The following is a 15,801-nucleotide window of genomic DNA, read 5'->3' as shown; positions in this document are numbered from 1 at the left end:
GGGACAGGTGGACCCACCCGGTGGACCCCCGGGACCCTTCCGGTGGTCCCGGTACAATACCGATAACCCCGAAACTTGTCCCGATGCCCGAAACAGGACTTCCCATATATAAATCTTTACCTCCGGACCATTCCGGAACTCCTCGTGACGTCCGGGATCTCATCCGGGACTCCGAACAACATTCGGGTTACTGCATATACATATCCCTACAACCCTAGCGTAACTGAACCTTAAGTGTGTAGACCCTACGGGTTCGAGAGACAAGCAGACATGACCGAGACGACTCTCCGGTCAATAACCAACAGCGGGATCTGGATACCCATGTTGGCTCCCACATGCTCCACGATGATCTCATCGGATGAACCACGATGTCGAGGATTCAATCAACCCCGTACGCTATTCCCTTTGTCTATCGATATGTTACTTGCCCGAGATTCGATCGTCGGTATCCCAATACCTCGTTCAATCTCGTTACCGGCAAGTCACTTTACTCGTACCGTAATGCATGATCCCGTGACCAGACACTTGGTCACTCTGAGCTCATTATGATGATGCATTACCGAGTGGGCCCAGTGATACCTCTCCGTCATACGGAGTGACAAATCCCAGTCTTGATCCATGTCACCCAACAGACACTTTCGGAGATACCCGTAGTCTACCTTTATAGTCACCCAGTTACGTTGTGACGTTTGGCATACCCAAAGCACTCCTACGGTATCCGGGAGTTACACGATCTCATGGTCTAAGGAAAAGATACTTTGACATTGCAAAACTCTAGCAAACGAACTATACGATCTTGTGCTATGTTTAGGATTGGGTCTCGTCCATCACATCATTCTCCCAATGATGTGATCTCGTTATCAATGACATCCAGTGTCCATAGTCAGGAAACCATGACTATCTGTTGATCAACGAGCTAGTCAACTAGAGGCTCACTAGGGACATGTTGGTGTCTGTTATTCACACATGCATTACGATTTCCGGATAACACAATTATAGCATGAATAAAGACAATTATCATGAACAAGGAAATATAATAATAATGCTTTTATTATTGCCTCTAGGGCATATTTCCAACAAAAACGAACCCAATCTACACATACTCGGGCTGTCCATGGATAGCGTTGGACAATTCGAAAGAATCAAGGTTATAAATATGCAAATGCATGCATATTTATAACTATGACGCTTTCGAACGGGAGACACATATTGGTTATGCATACTGATGATTCAAGACACATATATAGCTAGCTATCAAGTTTCATCGGAATAGATCAAACAATTAATGGGGGAGGAGGACTTGTCATTTGTGCTCACCCACGAACGAAGGGGCAGAGCTCGTCAAACGCATGGCGAGGTCGTCGAACACCAAACCTCGCAGCGATGAAACAACTGCACATTTAAAACTACACGATCAACACAATTATATATGATGTTTTCATAACAAAATCGAAAAATATATGACCTAACTAATAATTCAAAAATATATGACCCCGTCGGCCTCTGGAAGGCCAAAGAACACCTTTTCGGGAGGTGTCGGTGGTCGGGGTGTCCTGTCGGTGTCGGGGTGCCGTGTCGGGGTCGGGGTGCTGTTTCGGGGTCGGGGTGTCGTGTCGATGTCGGGGTAGTGCCGTGTCGGTGTCGGGGTGTTGTTTCGGGGTCGGGGTGTGGTGTCGGGGTCAGGGTGTCGGGTCAGGCTCGGGGTCGGGGTGTCGGGTCAGGCTCGGGGTGTCGGGGTCGGGGTCGGGGTGTCGGGGTCGGGGTGTCGGGGTCGGGGTCGGGGTCGGGGTCGGGGTGTCGGGGTCGGGGTCTCGGGGTCGGGGTGTCATGTCGGGGTGCCGGGTCGGGGTCTTTTTTCCTTTTCTTCTTCTTCCTCTTCTTCCTTTTCTTCCTTTTCTTCCTTTTTTTCCTTCTTCTTCTTCTTCTTCTTCTTCTTCTTCTTCTTCTTCTTCTTCCTCCTCCTCCTCCTCCTTCCCTTTTTCCTCTTCTTCTTCTCCTCCTCTCCTGTTTTTTTGTTCTTCTTCTTCCTCCTCTTCTTCTTCCTTTCCTTTTTCCTCTTCTTCTTCTCCTCCTCTCCTGTTTTTTTCTTCCTCTTCTTCCTCTTCTTCTTTTTTCTTCTCCTCCTCCTCTTCTTCTTCTTCCTTTCCTTTTTCCTCTTCTTCTTCTCCTCCTCTCCTGTTTTTTCTTCTTCTTCTTTTCTTTCCTAAAACTGAACTAAACCTAAAACTAAACCTAAATCTAATCTAATCATAAACCTAGAACTAAAAAAACAGAAGAAAAAAAAGGAAAAAACTAAATCTAAACCTAAAACTAAACTAAAACTAGACCTAAACCTAAACCTAAAACTAAACCTAAAACTAAAACTAAATCTAAACTAAACATAAACCTAAAACTAAAAAAACAGAAAAAAAAGGAGAGGTAGAGCTCACCTGGGCCGGTGGAGGAGGTGGCCGGTGGAGGAGGGGGGCGGGGCGGCCTGGGGTGGCGGCGCCGGTCCCAGGGCGGTGGGGCGCGGGGGGCCGGGGCGCGGCGGGGGCGACGGGGCGGGCGGCCGGTGGAGCGACGGCGCCCGGGGCGATGGGGCGCGGGGGGCCGGGTCGCCGGGGGGCCTGGGCGCGGCGGCGCCGAGACGGGGCGGGGGCCGAGGCGACGGGGCGGTGGGGCGACGGGGCGGGGGACGGTGGGGCGGCGGGGCGGTGGTGCGACCGGGCGGCGGCGAGTGGTGGGGGCGGCGGCGCGCGTGTGTGGGAGGGAAACAGAGAGAGGGGGGCGCGCCGGCCGTTAGATACGTTTAATCTTTGCCGTCCGCCATCTTTGCGGTCCGCTAGCGGACGGCAAAGAGGGGGGCCGTTAAGTATTTTTTAACCAGCTCCTCAGTGGGGCCCCCTCCCTCTTTGCCGTCCGCTAGCGGACGGCAAAGATTCTTTGCCGTCAGTTAGCAGACGGCAAAGAACAGGCTGATGGCAAAGGCTTTCTTTGCCATCAGCCTGTTCTTTGCCGTCTGCTTTCAGGTAGCTGATGGCAAAGAGCTGGCAGATGGCAAAGTAGCTGATTCCAGTAGTGAAGGCTCTTTCAAAAACGATTATTGATAATGTACGTGCGGTGAAAGAGTGACAATATCGTTGCTCCAGTCTATTGCAGCTCTTTACCGAAGCCTTTGACGTATTTCTTCGAGTAGAGATTGTTACCGCAAAGGAGATGTTTGTCACAGGAGTTACTTTGTATTTTCTCTGATCTTCGAACAAAGATTGATACCATAAAGAAGGTGTTTTCAAAAGATGTCATTGTGATCCTTTGTCACAGGAGTTACTTTGTATTTTCTCGGATCTTTGCTGCAAACCAGGGTCTTCCTTCTTGTGAAGCCCGAGCGTGATGATTGAATCGATCGAAAGACTTGATTCGAGTCGGGGAAACGGTTAAAGCTTACTACTAGTAGATGTGTCCGATGCGCATATCGCATAACGTCAGGTACCGAAAGCAAAAAGATCCACATCCAAAATTGTATCGTTTCCTCTTTCCCCTCGCGCTGGCCGGCTTTGGTCGCCTCGCACCACCAACCAGATTCGCGAGCCACCTCGCGCCCACGCCTCCCCCCATTTCCCTTCCCTCCCTCCCTCCCTCCCCTCGCTTCGATTCCTTCCCTTCCACTCCAAGCAAGCAAAGCCGCGCCCTCTCCCCTCGGTCGGATCCGCGTCGCATCGCATGGCGCCGCTCAGCGCCGGCGCGGCCGCGGCGGCGTGGGCGGCCGTGCGGGCGCGCGCGGTCGCCCCGGCGCTGACGGCCGCGGTGTGGGCGTGCCTCGCCATGTCGGCCATGCTCCTCCTCGAGGCCGCCTGCATGAGCCTCGTCAGCCTCGTCGCCGTCCGCCTGCTGCGGCTGCGGCCCGAGCGGAGGTTCAAGTGGGAGCCCATGACCGGGGCCCTGGAGGGGGGCGAGGCCGACGTGGAGGACCCGGCGGGCCGCCGCGAGTTCCCCATGGTGCTCGTGCAGATCCCCATGTACAACGAGAAGGAGGTGAGGCGTCCTCCCAGATTTCCGTCACGGGGTGCTTGGCTGGTGCTGCTGCTTGAAAGCTGAAATGCCTCGTGCTGCTCGCGCTGCTTTTGGCCTTTTGTGCGCGCCCCGGTCCGACTCAAAGTTGAAATGCCTCTGCAGTGCCGTACTTGCGGAACTTTCCTTTTGCGAAATGTAGCTTTGGGTGTTGACATTGTCGATAAACTGCTCTGGTCTACGAAAAAGCTAGTAGTATCACGCTCAGGACTAACTGAGGAATTGGGGCGGGGTTTGGAAAAATGCGTCTCTGCATTGCCTTCATGGTGTCAAGTACAGTAGAAGTGTTCTGCTCAATAACTGTTAGCTCATTAGGTGAGATTCTTGTTTGTGTTGTTATGTGAAAACAGTTGCCAGTACAGGTTTAGCGTTTTGTTTACATCTCTCTGGCAGCTGACTAGCAATGCCAGGTTTTGCCTCGCGATAGCTTTCTGCTAAGTTTGAAATGTGGCTGAACCACTGAACGCTGTTCTTATGTGTCTTGCTGATTCATTGTATTGGACACAAGGACTGTTGCTTATTCTTATTTTATGCCTTTTGCAGGTGTACAAGTTGTCCATTGGAGCTGTTTGTGCTCTCACATGGCCGCCAGACCGTATTATAATCCAAGTCTTGGATGATTCAACTGATCCCATTATTAAAGTAAGCCTAGATTGCAGTGACAAGGTTTCTTGATTGAATGAAAATAAATGTTTGTTTATTAAGTTTTGGATCAAAGGGTGCTTGCTGTGATGCTCATGTGAAATGGTTCATGCACCAGAATGCTTGTCCCAAATAAACAATTAGTATATCTGCATCAACATATGAAAGTGTGTATGTGCAGTTTTACACCTACTTCCAGCACCCTTCAGATGTAGAGACAACGGTGTCAGAAACATGAAAGTACAGAAGAATGCATTACATTCAATGGTTATACCATGTACATTCAACATCGTAATCCTGTGAAATGGTCAAAGTTGCCTATTAATCTAAGCATGGGTAAAGTATTACTATGAACTGGATTTTGGTCCCATGGAGACAGTACCCTATCACTATGCCTCGTCTAGTTGAACACCTGACATACGTACTAGTTATAAACCACTCTTGTTGAAGTCTTTATGATCTTGTACTAACTTACTTTCTTGTCGGTTATTTTTATTCAGTTACATGAATAGGATCATTTGATTGCTTGAAATTGCTGTTGACTATGGCTTAATGCATGGGACACAATCTGATTCAATGTTTATGAAGTAGTCAAGGTTTGCTCTATTTATCTTGGAAGGCAATAATAGGTGTGAGGACAGCTTGAATCCCACATGCTAAGAATGTATATATGAGTATACGAAGTGAAAGATAGTCTGTTTAATACTCCTAGCTGTATTCAGATTATTGTGCCACTGTATGCTTTTAATCGTTTTTTGGCAAGTGCAGGAACTAGTGGAGCTTGAATGCCAGGAGTGGGCTAGCAAGAAAATTGACATAAAGTATGAAGTTAGAAATAACAGGAAGGGATACAAAGCTGGAGCTTTGAAGAAAGGCATGGAACATGTATATGCGCAACAGTGTGAATTCGTTGCTATCTTCGACGCAGATTTCCAACCTGAATCTGACTTCCTTTTAAAAACTATACCATTTCTTGTGCATAACCCGAAGATTGCGCTTGTGCAAACACGCTGGAAGTTTGGTGAGCATAACCATTATATTTTTTAGTATATGCACGTGGTTAAGACTATCTGACTGTGCATGTTCTGGAGTGAAGTACCTAGATATGGATTTGCATGATATTTTTTCTGCTCCAACTCCAAGAAGTATTTGCTATTTAAGATCAGGAGTGTTTACTCAGAAAGTAATGGAGTCAGCACAAATGCTAGTCCTGTCTTGATAAAATGTGAGATTCTTGTTATTGAGATGTTTGAAACTGAAATTTCACCTCAAAACTCTCGTGCTTACCAGTGTCGGTAGTCGTGCTCAAAGTCGGAACAATATTTTCATGGCTTGAAGTGATACTGGTTAAAAATGAAACTGTTTTGGGTAAATATTTTGATGTGAACCTTTGTCGTATCCTATGACAGAAGTATCAGTCTTTCGACTCCATAGTGGTCAGTACTGACATAAATTTGGGCACAACTAAATTCTGAGGCACTTATTTTGTCCTATTATGATTCTCTTGGCCTTCAAGGCTTCAACGATACTGGTGACTGCAGTAACAAAAGGCTGTGGAACCTTTTAACATGAAAAGATGGCTAACAAATTTCACTCAAACTTCAGTTTAGCTACTTTGATAACTTTTTCCCTTAAGATTATTTTTGAAGATTTGAAGTTCTGATGCAAGTTCTCCCCCTTCTATATGAAAGTGATAATATTGATAACTTGAAGTGAGGATTTCTGTTTATTCTGGTTACAGGATGTTCCTGACCTGGCCTTTGCCCGGGCGATTTTGCAGTTAACTACGATGCTTGCCTGATGACAAGGATACAGAAGATGTCCCTGGACTATCATTTCAAAGTCGAGCAGGAATCAGGCTCATTTATGCATGCTTTCTTTGGTTTCAATGGTAAGAGCCAATCTTATGGCCATTTATTCGAGGCTTCAATGAAGCCTGACACTGTTAGTTTCTTGAAATGGTTCATTTGAATTTAAATTATGTGATTAATAGAAATTCTTTTTTGTCAACAGGTACAGCTGGTGTGTGGCGTGTATCTGCTATTAATGAGTCAGGAGGATGGAAAGATCGCACCACTGTGGAGGACATGGACCTGGCTGTACGGGCATGTCTCAAGGAATGGGAATTCTTGTATGTAGGTGATATAAGGGTATGTTTTTGCAGTCTGCAATTCCAAATAGTTGTTTTTCATTGAACATGCGCTATACTGTATTGTGCCCTACATCATTACAAGTACAAAACTTACACAGGTCAAGAGTGAACTCCCAAGTACCTTCAAGGCCTACCGTCATCAACAGCATAGGTGGACTTGTGGTGCTGCCAATCTCTTCAGAAAAATGGGATGGGAAATTGTGACAAACAAGGTGTGCCTTCTTGAACCTCACCACAAAAGACAATATGAATATCATGTAATGTTTGTCATCTCATTATGCAGGGGGTATCAATATGGAAGAAATGGCACCTTTTATACAGCTTTTTGTTTGTACGGAGGGTCATTGCTCCCATCCTCACATTCTTGTTCTACTGCGTTGTCATTCCATTATCTGCCATGGTTCCTGAAGTCCATATTCCTGTGTGGGGGTTGGTCTACATTCCTACTGCCATTACTATCATGAATGCCATCAGGAATCCTGGGTATGCACTATTCGTTTCGTCCAGAGTACAGCTTCATGTTCTTGTTAATGTTGACTTCTTTATATGATCTTATCTGGTACGCCAGGTCTCTCCATCTGATGCCATTCTGGATTCTGTTTGAAAATGTAATGTCCATGCACCGTATGCGTGCAGCTCTAACCGGTTTACTTGAGACTGCGCACGTAAATGATTGGGTGGTTACTGAGAAGGTAGGAGATGTGGTGAAGGACGATTTTGAAGTCCCACTCCTTGAACCACTGAAGCCCACTGAATGTGTGGAGAGGTACGTGAACAAACCTATAGCATGCAGTTCAAGTTTGTAACTAATTATGTCAAATTGTGCAAGAACAAAACAAATGTTGAAGAATGTGCTTCAAACTCCAACAATTCGGCCTTTGCAGGATTTACATCCCTGAGCTCTTGCTCGCGCTCTACCTCTTGATATGCGCCTCGTATGACTACGTGCTTGGAAGCCAGACATACTTCATGTACATCTACCTCCAGGCCTTGGCATTCATTGTATTAGGGTTCGGTTTCGTCGGCATGAAAACTCCGTGTTCATAGAATGTTCCTAGGACTGCAATCAAGCTTAATTGGATCTGACAAGGGCAATCTATATGAAATGGGACACCATACAGGTTGTATAGGTTTTAGTTCATACAGAATGGTAGATGAGTATTGGATTTGAGGGTTCGTAGAATCCTAGTTGTACAATGATGGATGGCCAGGTTGTATTCTTCTAACTGCTTTACAGATTCTTTTTTTCTTTATGATTGTGTAGATCCCAAGTTCTTGAGACTGTAATCACATCATGAAAGGCAATGAAATACAGGCATGATACATTATCTTTTTGTACCAAGGTAGAGCAGCAATCATTTTATTTGCTCTCTCTCTTATTTGCTGTCTCGTGCCCATCAAGGCAGAGCAGTGAGCCGTTCGAACCATTGCTATCCAGCTAGAGAGGAGTCGCGCCCCTGGCGCACACCCATGGCGTTCTTTATTTCATTTATCAAATACCAATGGTATTAATATCAAATTCCTGAAGCAGCTATGTTATATTTTTTGAGTCAGATATGATGCGGTTCATAATAGCACCAGGCTATAGTCCCCATCTTGGTAGAAGTCTCATGCATATACACTACTTTACACATTACACATACACATAATACTAAAGTTTAGAGGATACACAAGTTAACTGGCGCGAGCCGGTTGTATTTTTATCCAATATATAATGTACGTTTGCGTGTTAATAAGCCAAAATACGTTATTCGCAAAAATTAAATAAAAAATAAGCCTAAATACATCACTGGCAATGATAAAATGAACCAGCTAACATCCAGCCAGCAATGCTGACAAATCGAGGCATTCCAAAGACACATTCTGCCAGCCAGCGCCTCTGACCAATCAAGGCATTCCAAAGGCATATTCCACAAAAAGAAAATCACGATAACCTGCAAGGAACACATCAAGTAATATAATACAATAAGCTATGAAGAGCGGCACTGTTATCATTTTAGTAATATAGATCCCAGCTAATGCCTGATCTTTTACAATGCACATTTTTTTTCCAGTTTCTGGAATTTAACATCCTCAACCTTTTGGTACTTCAAAAAAGATCCTCAACAGCATCAACTGAACGCACCAAAGCCATGATGAATTGAAGCATGCAGATTTGGTACAACCTTTTTGTTTTGAATTTTCACCGGGGGCGGGGATAGACCAACGCACTAGCTATTCGTGGCCAGGCAGGAGAGCCAGCAGTCGACGTCACCCCTGTGATCGATCGATAGGCGTTGCACCATCGGACAACATCATCACGTCATCATTGTCTTATGCCCCGGAGTGAGGGAGGTGTCCTCGTTGAAGGCGGCTCCATTTCGGTGCTTCCACAACCACTAGTAGCATAGCAGCAAGAACGTCAGGGTTGTGCGCCGCGGCGCAATTTTATCGACAACCAGCTCACGCGGGGATGAAGTCGCGTCCACGACGTCTCGAGTGAGGTCCAACACATCCCTGAAGCGCACGACAAAGGGACATCGGAAGAGAGTTAGTCCGCGCTCTTCGGCACGTCCCCGCAGATCGACCAGTTGCAATCTTCCACAACGAGGATGTTTTATGTTTGAAAAGCCTGGGGGAGGGGGGATTTGTAAGTGCATCTACTGTCACATGTGTGGGTTTTGGATGATTAATGAAATAATGGTCAAGGGACTAATGTGTAAGTGCATCTATTGTCACATGTGTGGGTTTTGGATGATTAATGAAATAATGGTCAAGGGACTAATATGTTTTTGAGTATACACAGGTGAAAGTCTCCGATGATTTGGTTTAACCAATGGGTTATGACCCCTAAAAGTGTTGTAAGAACATTGAAGTCTTCTGAATGCCATATGGAGGATTGAAGCGTGAAGAATAATGTTTCTTTGTTAGTTTCTTTTATTCTTCATTTGAGTCGAAGGGAAAATCGTAGTATTAAGGGGGTCTAAGTGAAGCAAGATTGAATTCGTCATCTGTGTGCTCAATCAAACCTATATACACTTGTGAGTTAAGACTTGGAATTCTTCTTCCAAGTGAGCCTTCTAGCTCTTGTATCGAGGGTGATTCTTTGGAAAACTTGAGTTATATTCCTCCGTGAGGAGTTAGGAACCTGTTGCAAGGTTGTCCTAGGTTCTTCAGAACCTTAGGAATTTGAGAGCTTGAATTCTGACTGTTCTGGCAACTAGCAACAACACGTTGGTGGGCATGTCTCCACCACCCTCCAACGGTCATACTGGTGCCAACCCTGGCCCCAGCTATAAATAGACCCCTACCCCTCAGATAGAGGGTGGTTGCTTGAGAGAAATTATGCCAAGTGTAAGCAGTGGGTATCCCTCTCACTCATTTTGATTCAATCCTAAGTGGGGAAAACACCTGATCCGAAGAACAAAATGATTGAGCATCACCAAAGAATATGATCGAGCCTAGCTTGGACATGTTACCCTTAAGGAATTGACATCCTCTAGACGGCTAGGCGTCATCCTCAGATCCTTTCCCGTACCAATCATCCTCCCCCCTGTGCTTGACGCCCTAGAAGAACAAAGGTAGACCATTAGCCGCAACCACCAGCCTCCCGCATCTCTCGCAAGGCCATAACACCCTCCGTGCGTGTCGATGTCACCCCTAGCACAATATCATCGCCGCAACATCCTCCCTCACTTATCCCTGCTGGTAACATTGCCACATCGCAATCCCAACATCCGATGTGGTTGGTCGGAAAATCGCCATCGTCACCCCCTCTGATTCATCATTATTGGCTTGCAGCGCCAAGAAACGGTAGAAGCGTTTGCCATCTCCAATCTGTTGGGGAACGTAGTAATAATTCAAAATTTTCCTACGTGTCACCAAGATCAATCTAGGAGATGCTAGCAGCGAGAGAGAGGGAGTGCATCTTCATACCCTTGAAGATTGCTAAGCGGAAGCGTTACAAGAACACGGTTGATGGAGTCGTACTCACGGCGATTTAAATCGCGGTAGATCCGATCCAAGCGCCGAACGGACGGCGCCTCCGCGTTCAACACACGTACAGCCCGGGGACGTCTCCTCCTTCTTGATCTAGCAAGGGGAGAGGAGAAGTTGAGGGAGAACTCCAGCAGCACGACGGCGTGGTGGCGATGGAGCTCGTGGTTCTCCGGCAGGGCTTCGCTAAGCACTATGGAAGAGGAGGAGGAGTTGGAGGAGGAGAGGGCTGCACCAAGGGAATGGTGCGGCTGCCCTCTCTCTCCCTCACTATATATAGGGGGAAGGGGGTGGAAGAGGCGCCCTAGGGTTCCCTAGGGGAGGGGCGGCGGCCACAGGGGAAACCCTAAATGGGTTTAGGCGCCCCCACCCCTAGGAAACCTGCCCCCCAAGCCGGGAGGGGTGGCTGCCGTAGGGGAGGCGCCCCCACCTCTCCATGTTACGTGAGATGGGGTGGGAGGGGCGTACATCCCCTTAGTGGGCTGATGTGCCCCCTTCCCTTGGCCCATAAGGGCCCCCAACGCTTGCCGGGGCCTCCGAAACACCTTTCGGTCACGCTGGTCGTCACCCGGTACTCCCAGAACAATTCCGGACTCCAATACCATTCGTCTAATATATCGACCTTCACCTCCGGACCACTCCGGAGTTCGTCGTCACGTCTGGGATCTCATCCGGGACATCGAACAACCTTAGGTAACCACATACTATTTCCCATAACAACTCTAGCGTCACCGAACCTTAAGTGTGTAGACCCTACGGGTTCGGAAACCATGCAGACATGACCGAGACACCTCTCCGGCCAATAACCAATAGCGGGATCTGGATACCCATATTGGCTCCCACATGTTCCACGATGATCTCATCGGATGAACCACGATGTCGAGGATTCAATCAATCCCGTATACAATTCCCTTTGTCCATCGTTATGTTACTTGCCCGAGATTCGATCGTCGGTATCCCCATACCTCGTTCAATCTCGTTACCGGAAGTCTCTTTACTCGTTCCGCAACGCATGATCCTGTGGCTAACTCATTAGTCACATTGAGCTCATTATGATGATGCATTGCCGAGTGGGCCCAGAGATACCTCTCCGTCATACGGAGTGACAAATCCTAGTCTCGATTTGCGCCAACCCAATAGACACTTTCGGAGATACCTGTAGTGCACCTTTATAGTCACCCAGTTACGTTGTGACGTTTGATGCACCCAAAGCACTCCTACGGTATCCGGGAGTTGCACAATCTCATGGTCTAAGGAAATGATACTTGACATTAGAAAAGCTCTAGCAAACGAACTACACGATCTTGTGCTATGCTTAGGATTGGGTGTTGTCCATCACATCATTCTCCTAATGATGTGATCCCGTTATCAATGACATCCAATGTCCATGGTCAGGAAACCGTGGCCATCTATTGATCAACGAGCTAGTCAACTAGAGGTTTACTAGGGACATATTACGATCTATGTATTCACACATGTATTATGGTTTCCAGTTAATACAATTATAGCATGAACAATAGACAATTATCATGAACAAGGAAATATAATAATAACCATTTTATTATTGCCTCTAGGGCATATTTCCAACAGTCCCCCACTTGCACTAGAGTCAATAATCTAGTTCACATCGCCATGTGATCAACACTCATAGTTCACATCGCCATGTGACCAACACCCAAGAGTTTACTAGAGTCAGTAATCTAGTTCACATCGCCATGTGATTAACACTCAATGAGTTCTAGGGTTTGATCATGTTATGCTTACGAGAGAGGTTTTAGTCAACGGGTCTGCAACATTCAGATCCGTGTGTTCTCCGCAAATCTCTATTTCATATTGTAGATGTTGCTACTATGCTCCACTTGGAGCTATTCTAAATGGTTGCTCCACTATACGTATCCGGTTTTCTACTCAGAGTCATCCGGATAGGTGTTAAAGCTTGCATCAACGTAACCCCTTACTCCGAACTCTTCATCACCTCCATAATCGAGAAATGTTTCCTTATTCCCAAGGACAATTTTGACCACTGTCCAATGATCCACTCCTGGATCACTCTTGTACCCCCTTGCCAGACACGTGGCAAGGCACATCGCGGTACACAGCATGGCATATCGTAAAGAGCCTATGGCTAAGGCATAGGGGACGACTTTCGTCCTTTCTCTTTCTTCTGTCGTGGTCGAGCTTTGGGTCTTACTCAAATTCACACCTTACAACTCAGGCAAGAACTCCTTCTTTGACTGATCCATTTTAAACTCCTTCAAAATCATGTCAAGGTATGTGCTCAGTGAAAGTCTTATCAGGCGTCTTGATCTATCTCTATAGATCTTGATACCCAACATGTAAGCAGCTTTACACAGGTCTTCCTTTGAAAAACTCCATTCAAACAACTCTTTATGCTTTCCAGAAATTCTACATCATTTCTGATCAACAATATATCATCCATATATAGTTATCAAAATGTTGTAGTGCTCCCACTCACTTTATTGCAAATACAAAGTTCTTGCAAACTTTGTATAAATCCAAATGCTTTGATCACCTCATCAAAGCGTATGTTCCAACTCCGAGATGCTTGCTCCAGTCCATAGAAGGATCGCTGGAGTTTGCATACCTTTTAGCATCCTTAGGATCGACAAAACCTTCTGGTTGTATCACATACAACCTTTCCTCATGGAAACCGTCAAGGAAACTTTGTTTTGACATCCATCTGCCAGATTTCGTAAATGAAAATGCAGCAACTGCTAACATAATTCTAACAGACTTTAGCATCGCTATGATTGAGAAAGTCTCATCACAGTCAACTCCTTGAACCCGTCGGAAACTTCTTTGAGACAAGTCGAGCTTCATAAATGGTGACATTACCATCAACGTCTGTCTTCTTCTTAAAGATCCATTTATTCTCAATGGCTTGCCGATCATCGGGCAAGTCCACCAAAGTCCATACTTTGTTCTCATACATGGATCCTATCTCGGATTTCATGGCTTCCAGCCATTTGTTGGAATCCGGGCCCACCATCGCTTCTCCATAGCTCATAGCTTCATCGTTCTCCAACAACATGACCTTTAAGACACGGTTACCACTCAGAAGTTGTACACACCCTTGTCGACCTATGAGGTTCGATAGTAACTTGATCTGAAGCTCTATGATCATCATCATTAGCTTTTTCTTCAACTGAGGTAGGTGCCATAGAAACATCTTTCTGTGTTGCGCTATTCTCTGGTCGAAGTAAAGGTTCAACAACCTCATCAAGTTCTATCTTCCTCCCACTCAATTCTTTTGAGAGAAACTCTTTCTCGAGAAAGGACATGTTCCTAATGACAAACACTTTGCCCTAAGATCTGAGATAGAAGGTATACCCAATCGTCTTGTTTGGGTATTCTATGAAGACACAATTTTTCGCTTTGGGTTCGAGCTTTTCTGGCCGAAACCTATCGACATAAGCATCGTAGCCCCAAATATTAAGAAACAACGACTTAGGTTTCTTGCTAAATCATAGTTCATACGGTGTTGTCTCCATGGACTTAGATGGTGCCCTATTTAAAGTGAATGTAATTGTCTCTAATGCATAACCCCAAAATGATAGCGGTAGATCGGTAAGAGACATCATAGATCGCACCATATCCAATAGGGTGCGATTACGACGTTCGGACACACCATTACGCTAAGGTGTTCCAGGTGGCGTCAACTATGAAATGATTCCACCTTGTCTTTAGTGATTGCCAAACTCATAACTCAGATACTCTCTCCCTTGATCAGATCGTAGGAACTTGATCTTCTTGTTATGATGATTCTCAACTTCACTCTGAAATTGCTTGAACTTTTCAAACGTTTCAGACTTATGCTTCATTAAGTAAATATACCCATATCTACTCAATTCATCGGTGAAGGTGACAAAATAACGATATCCACTGCGTGCGTCAACACTCATCGGACCGCACACATCAGCATGTGTGATTTCCAACAAGTCACTTGCCCGTTCCATTGTTCCAGAAAACGGGGTTTTAGTCATCTTGCCTATGAGGCATGGTTCGCATGTGTCAGGTGATTCAAAATCAAGTGACTCCAAAAGTACATTAGCATGAAGGTTCTTCATGCACTTTACACCAATATGACCTAAGCGGCAGTGCCACAAGAAAGTGGTACTATCATTATCAACTCTACATCTTTTGGCACCAATGTTATGAACATGTGTATCACTACGGCCGGGATTCAATAAACCATTCACATTGGGTGCATGACCATAGAAGGTGTTATCCATACAAACAAAATAACCATTATTATCTGACTTAAGTGAATAACCATATTGCAATAAACATGATCTAATCATGTTCATGCTCAACGCAGACACCAATGCAAACAACATTTATCTGGGTTCAATACTAATCCCGAAGGTAGAGGGAGCGTGCGATGGTGATCATATCACCCTTGGAAATATTTGCAACACACATCGTCACCTCACCCTTATCTAGTCTCCATTTATTCCATAGCTTTTGTTTCGAGTTACCAATGTTAGCAACTGAAATGGTATCTAATACCCATGTGCTACTAGGAGTACTAGTAAGGTACACATCAATAACACACATATCAAATATACTTTTGTTGAAGTTGCTAGCCTTCTTATCTACCAAGTATTTGAGGCAGTTCCGCTACCAGTGACTGTTCCCCTAATAGAAGCACTTCGTCTCAGGTTTGGGTTCTTGGGTTTCTTCACTGGAGCGGCAACTGGCTTGCCATTCATGAAGTTTCCCTTCTTGCCCTTGCCCTTCTTTGAAACCAGTGCTCTTGTTAACCATCAACACTTGACGCTCCTTCTTGATTTCTACCTTTACGGCCTTAAGCACGACGAACAACTCCGGGATCATCTTCCCTTGCATGTTATAGTTCACCATGAAACTCTAGTAGCTTGGTGATAGTGACTGGAGAACTTCGTCAATCACTTCTCTTATCTGGAAGATTAACTCCCACTTGATTCAAGCGATTAAAGTAC

At 45.7% G+C, this 15,801-nt stretch overlaps 1 protein-coding gene across 1 annotated transcript; it reads left to right on the top strand.

Moving 5' to 3' along the window:
- Nucleotides 1-3,632: 3,632 nt before the first annotated feature.
- On the top strand, nucleotides 3,633-7,893 carry LOC123132148 (probable glucomannan 4-beta-mannosyltransferase 4). The gene is made up of 9 exons (XM_044551909.1): nucleotides 3,633-4,014; nucleotides 4,594-4,692; nucleotides 5,461-5,713; nucleotides 6,473-6,583; nucleotides 6,706-6,842; nucleotides 6,943-7,056; nucleotides 7,128-7,327; nucleotides 7,413-7,610; nucleotides 7,729-7,893. The coding sequence occupies exons 1-9, from the start codon at nucleotides 3,703-3,705 to the stop codon at nucleotides 7,889-7,891; spliced, it is 1,587 nt and encodes a 528-aa protein (XP_044407844.1). The 5' UTR covers nucleotides 3,633-3,702; the 3' UTR covers nucleotides 7,892-7,893.
- The last annotated feature ends 7,908 nt before the right edge of the window (nucleotides 7,894-15,801 follow it).

The sequence above is a fragment of the Triticum aestivum genome, chromosome 6A (genome assembly GCF_018294505.1).
Source record: "Triticum aestivum cultivar Chinese Spring chromosome 6A, IWGSC CS RefSeq v2.1, whole genome shotgun sequence".
In the NCBI taxonomy this organism is placed as follows: Eukaryota; Viridiplantae; Streptophyta; class Magnoliopsida; order Poales; family Poaceae; genus Triticum; species Triticum aestivum.
This window is presented reverse-complemented; position numbering and strand designations above follow the sequence as displayed.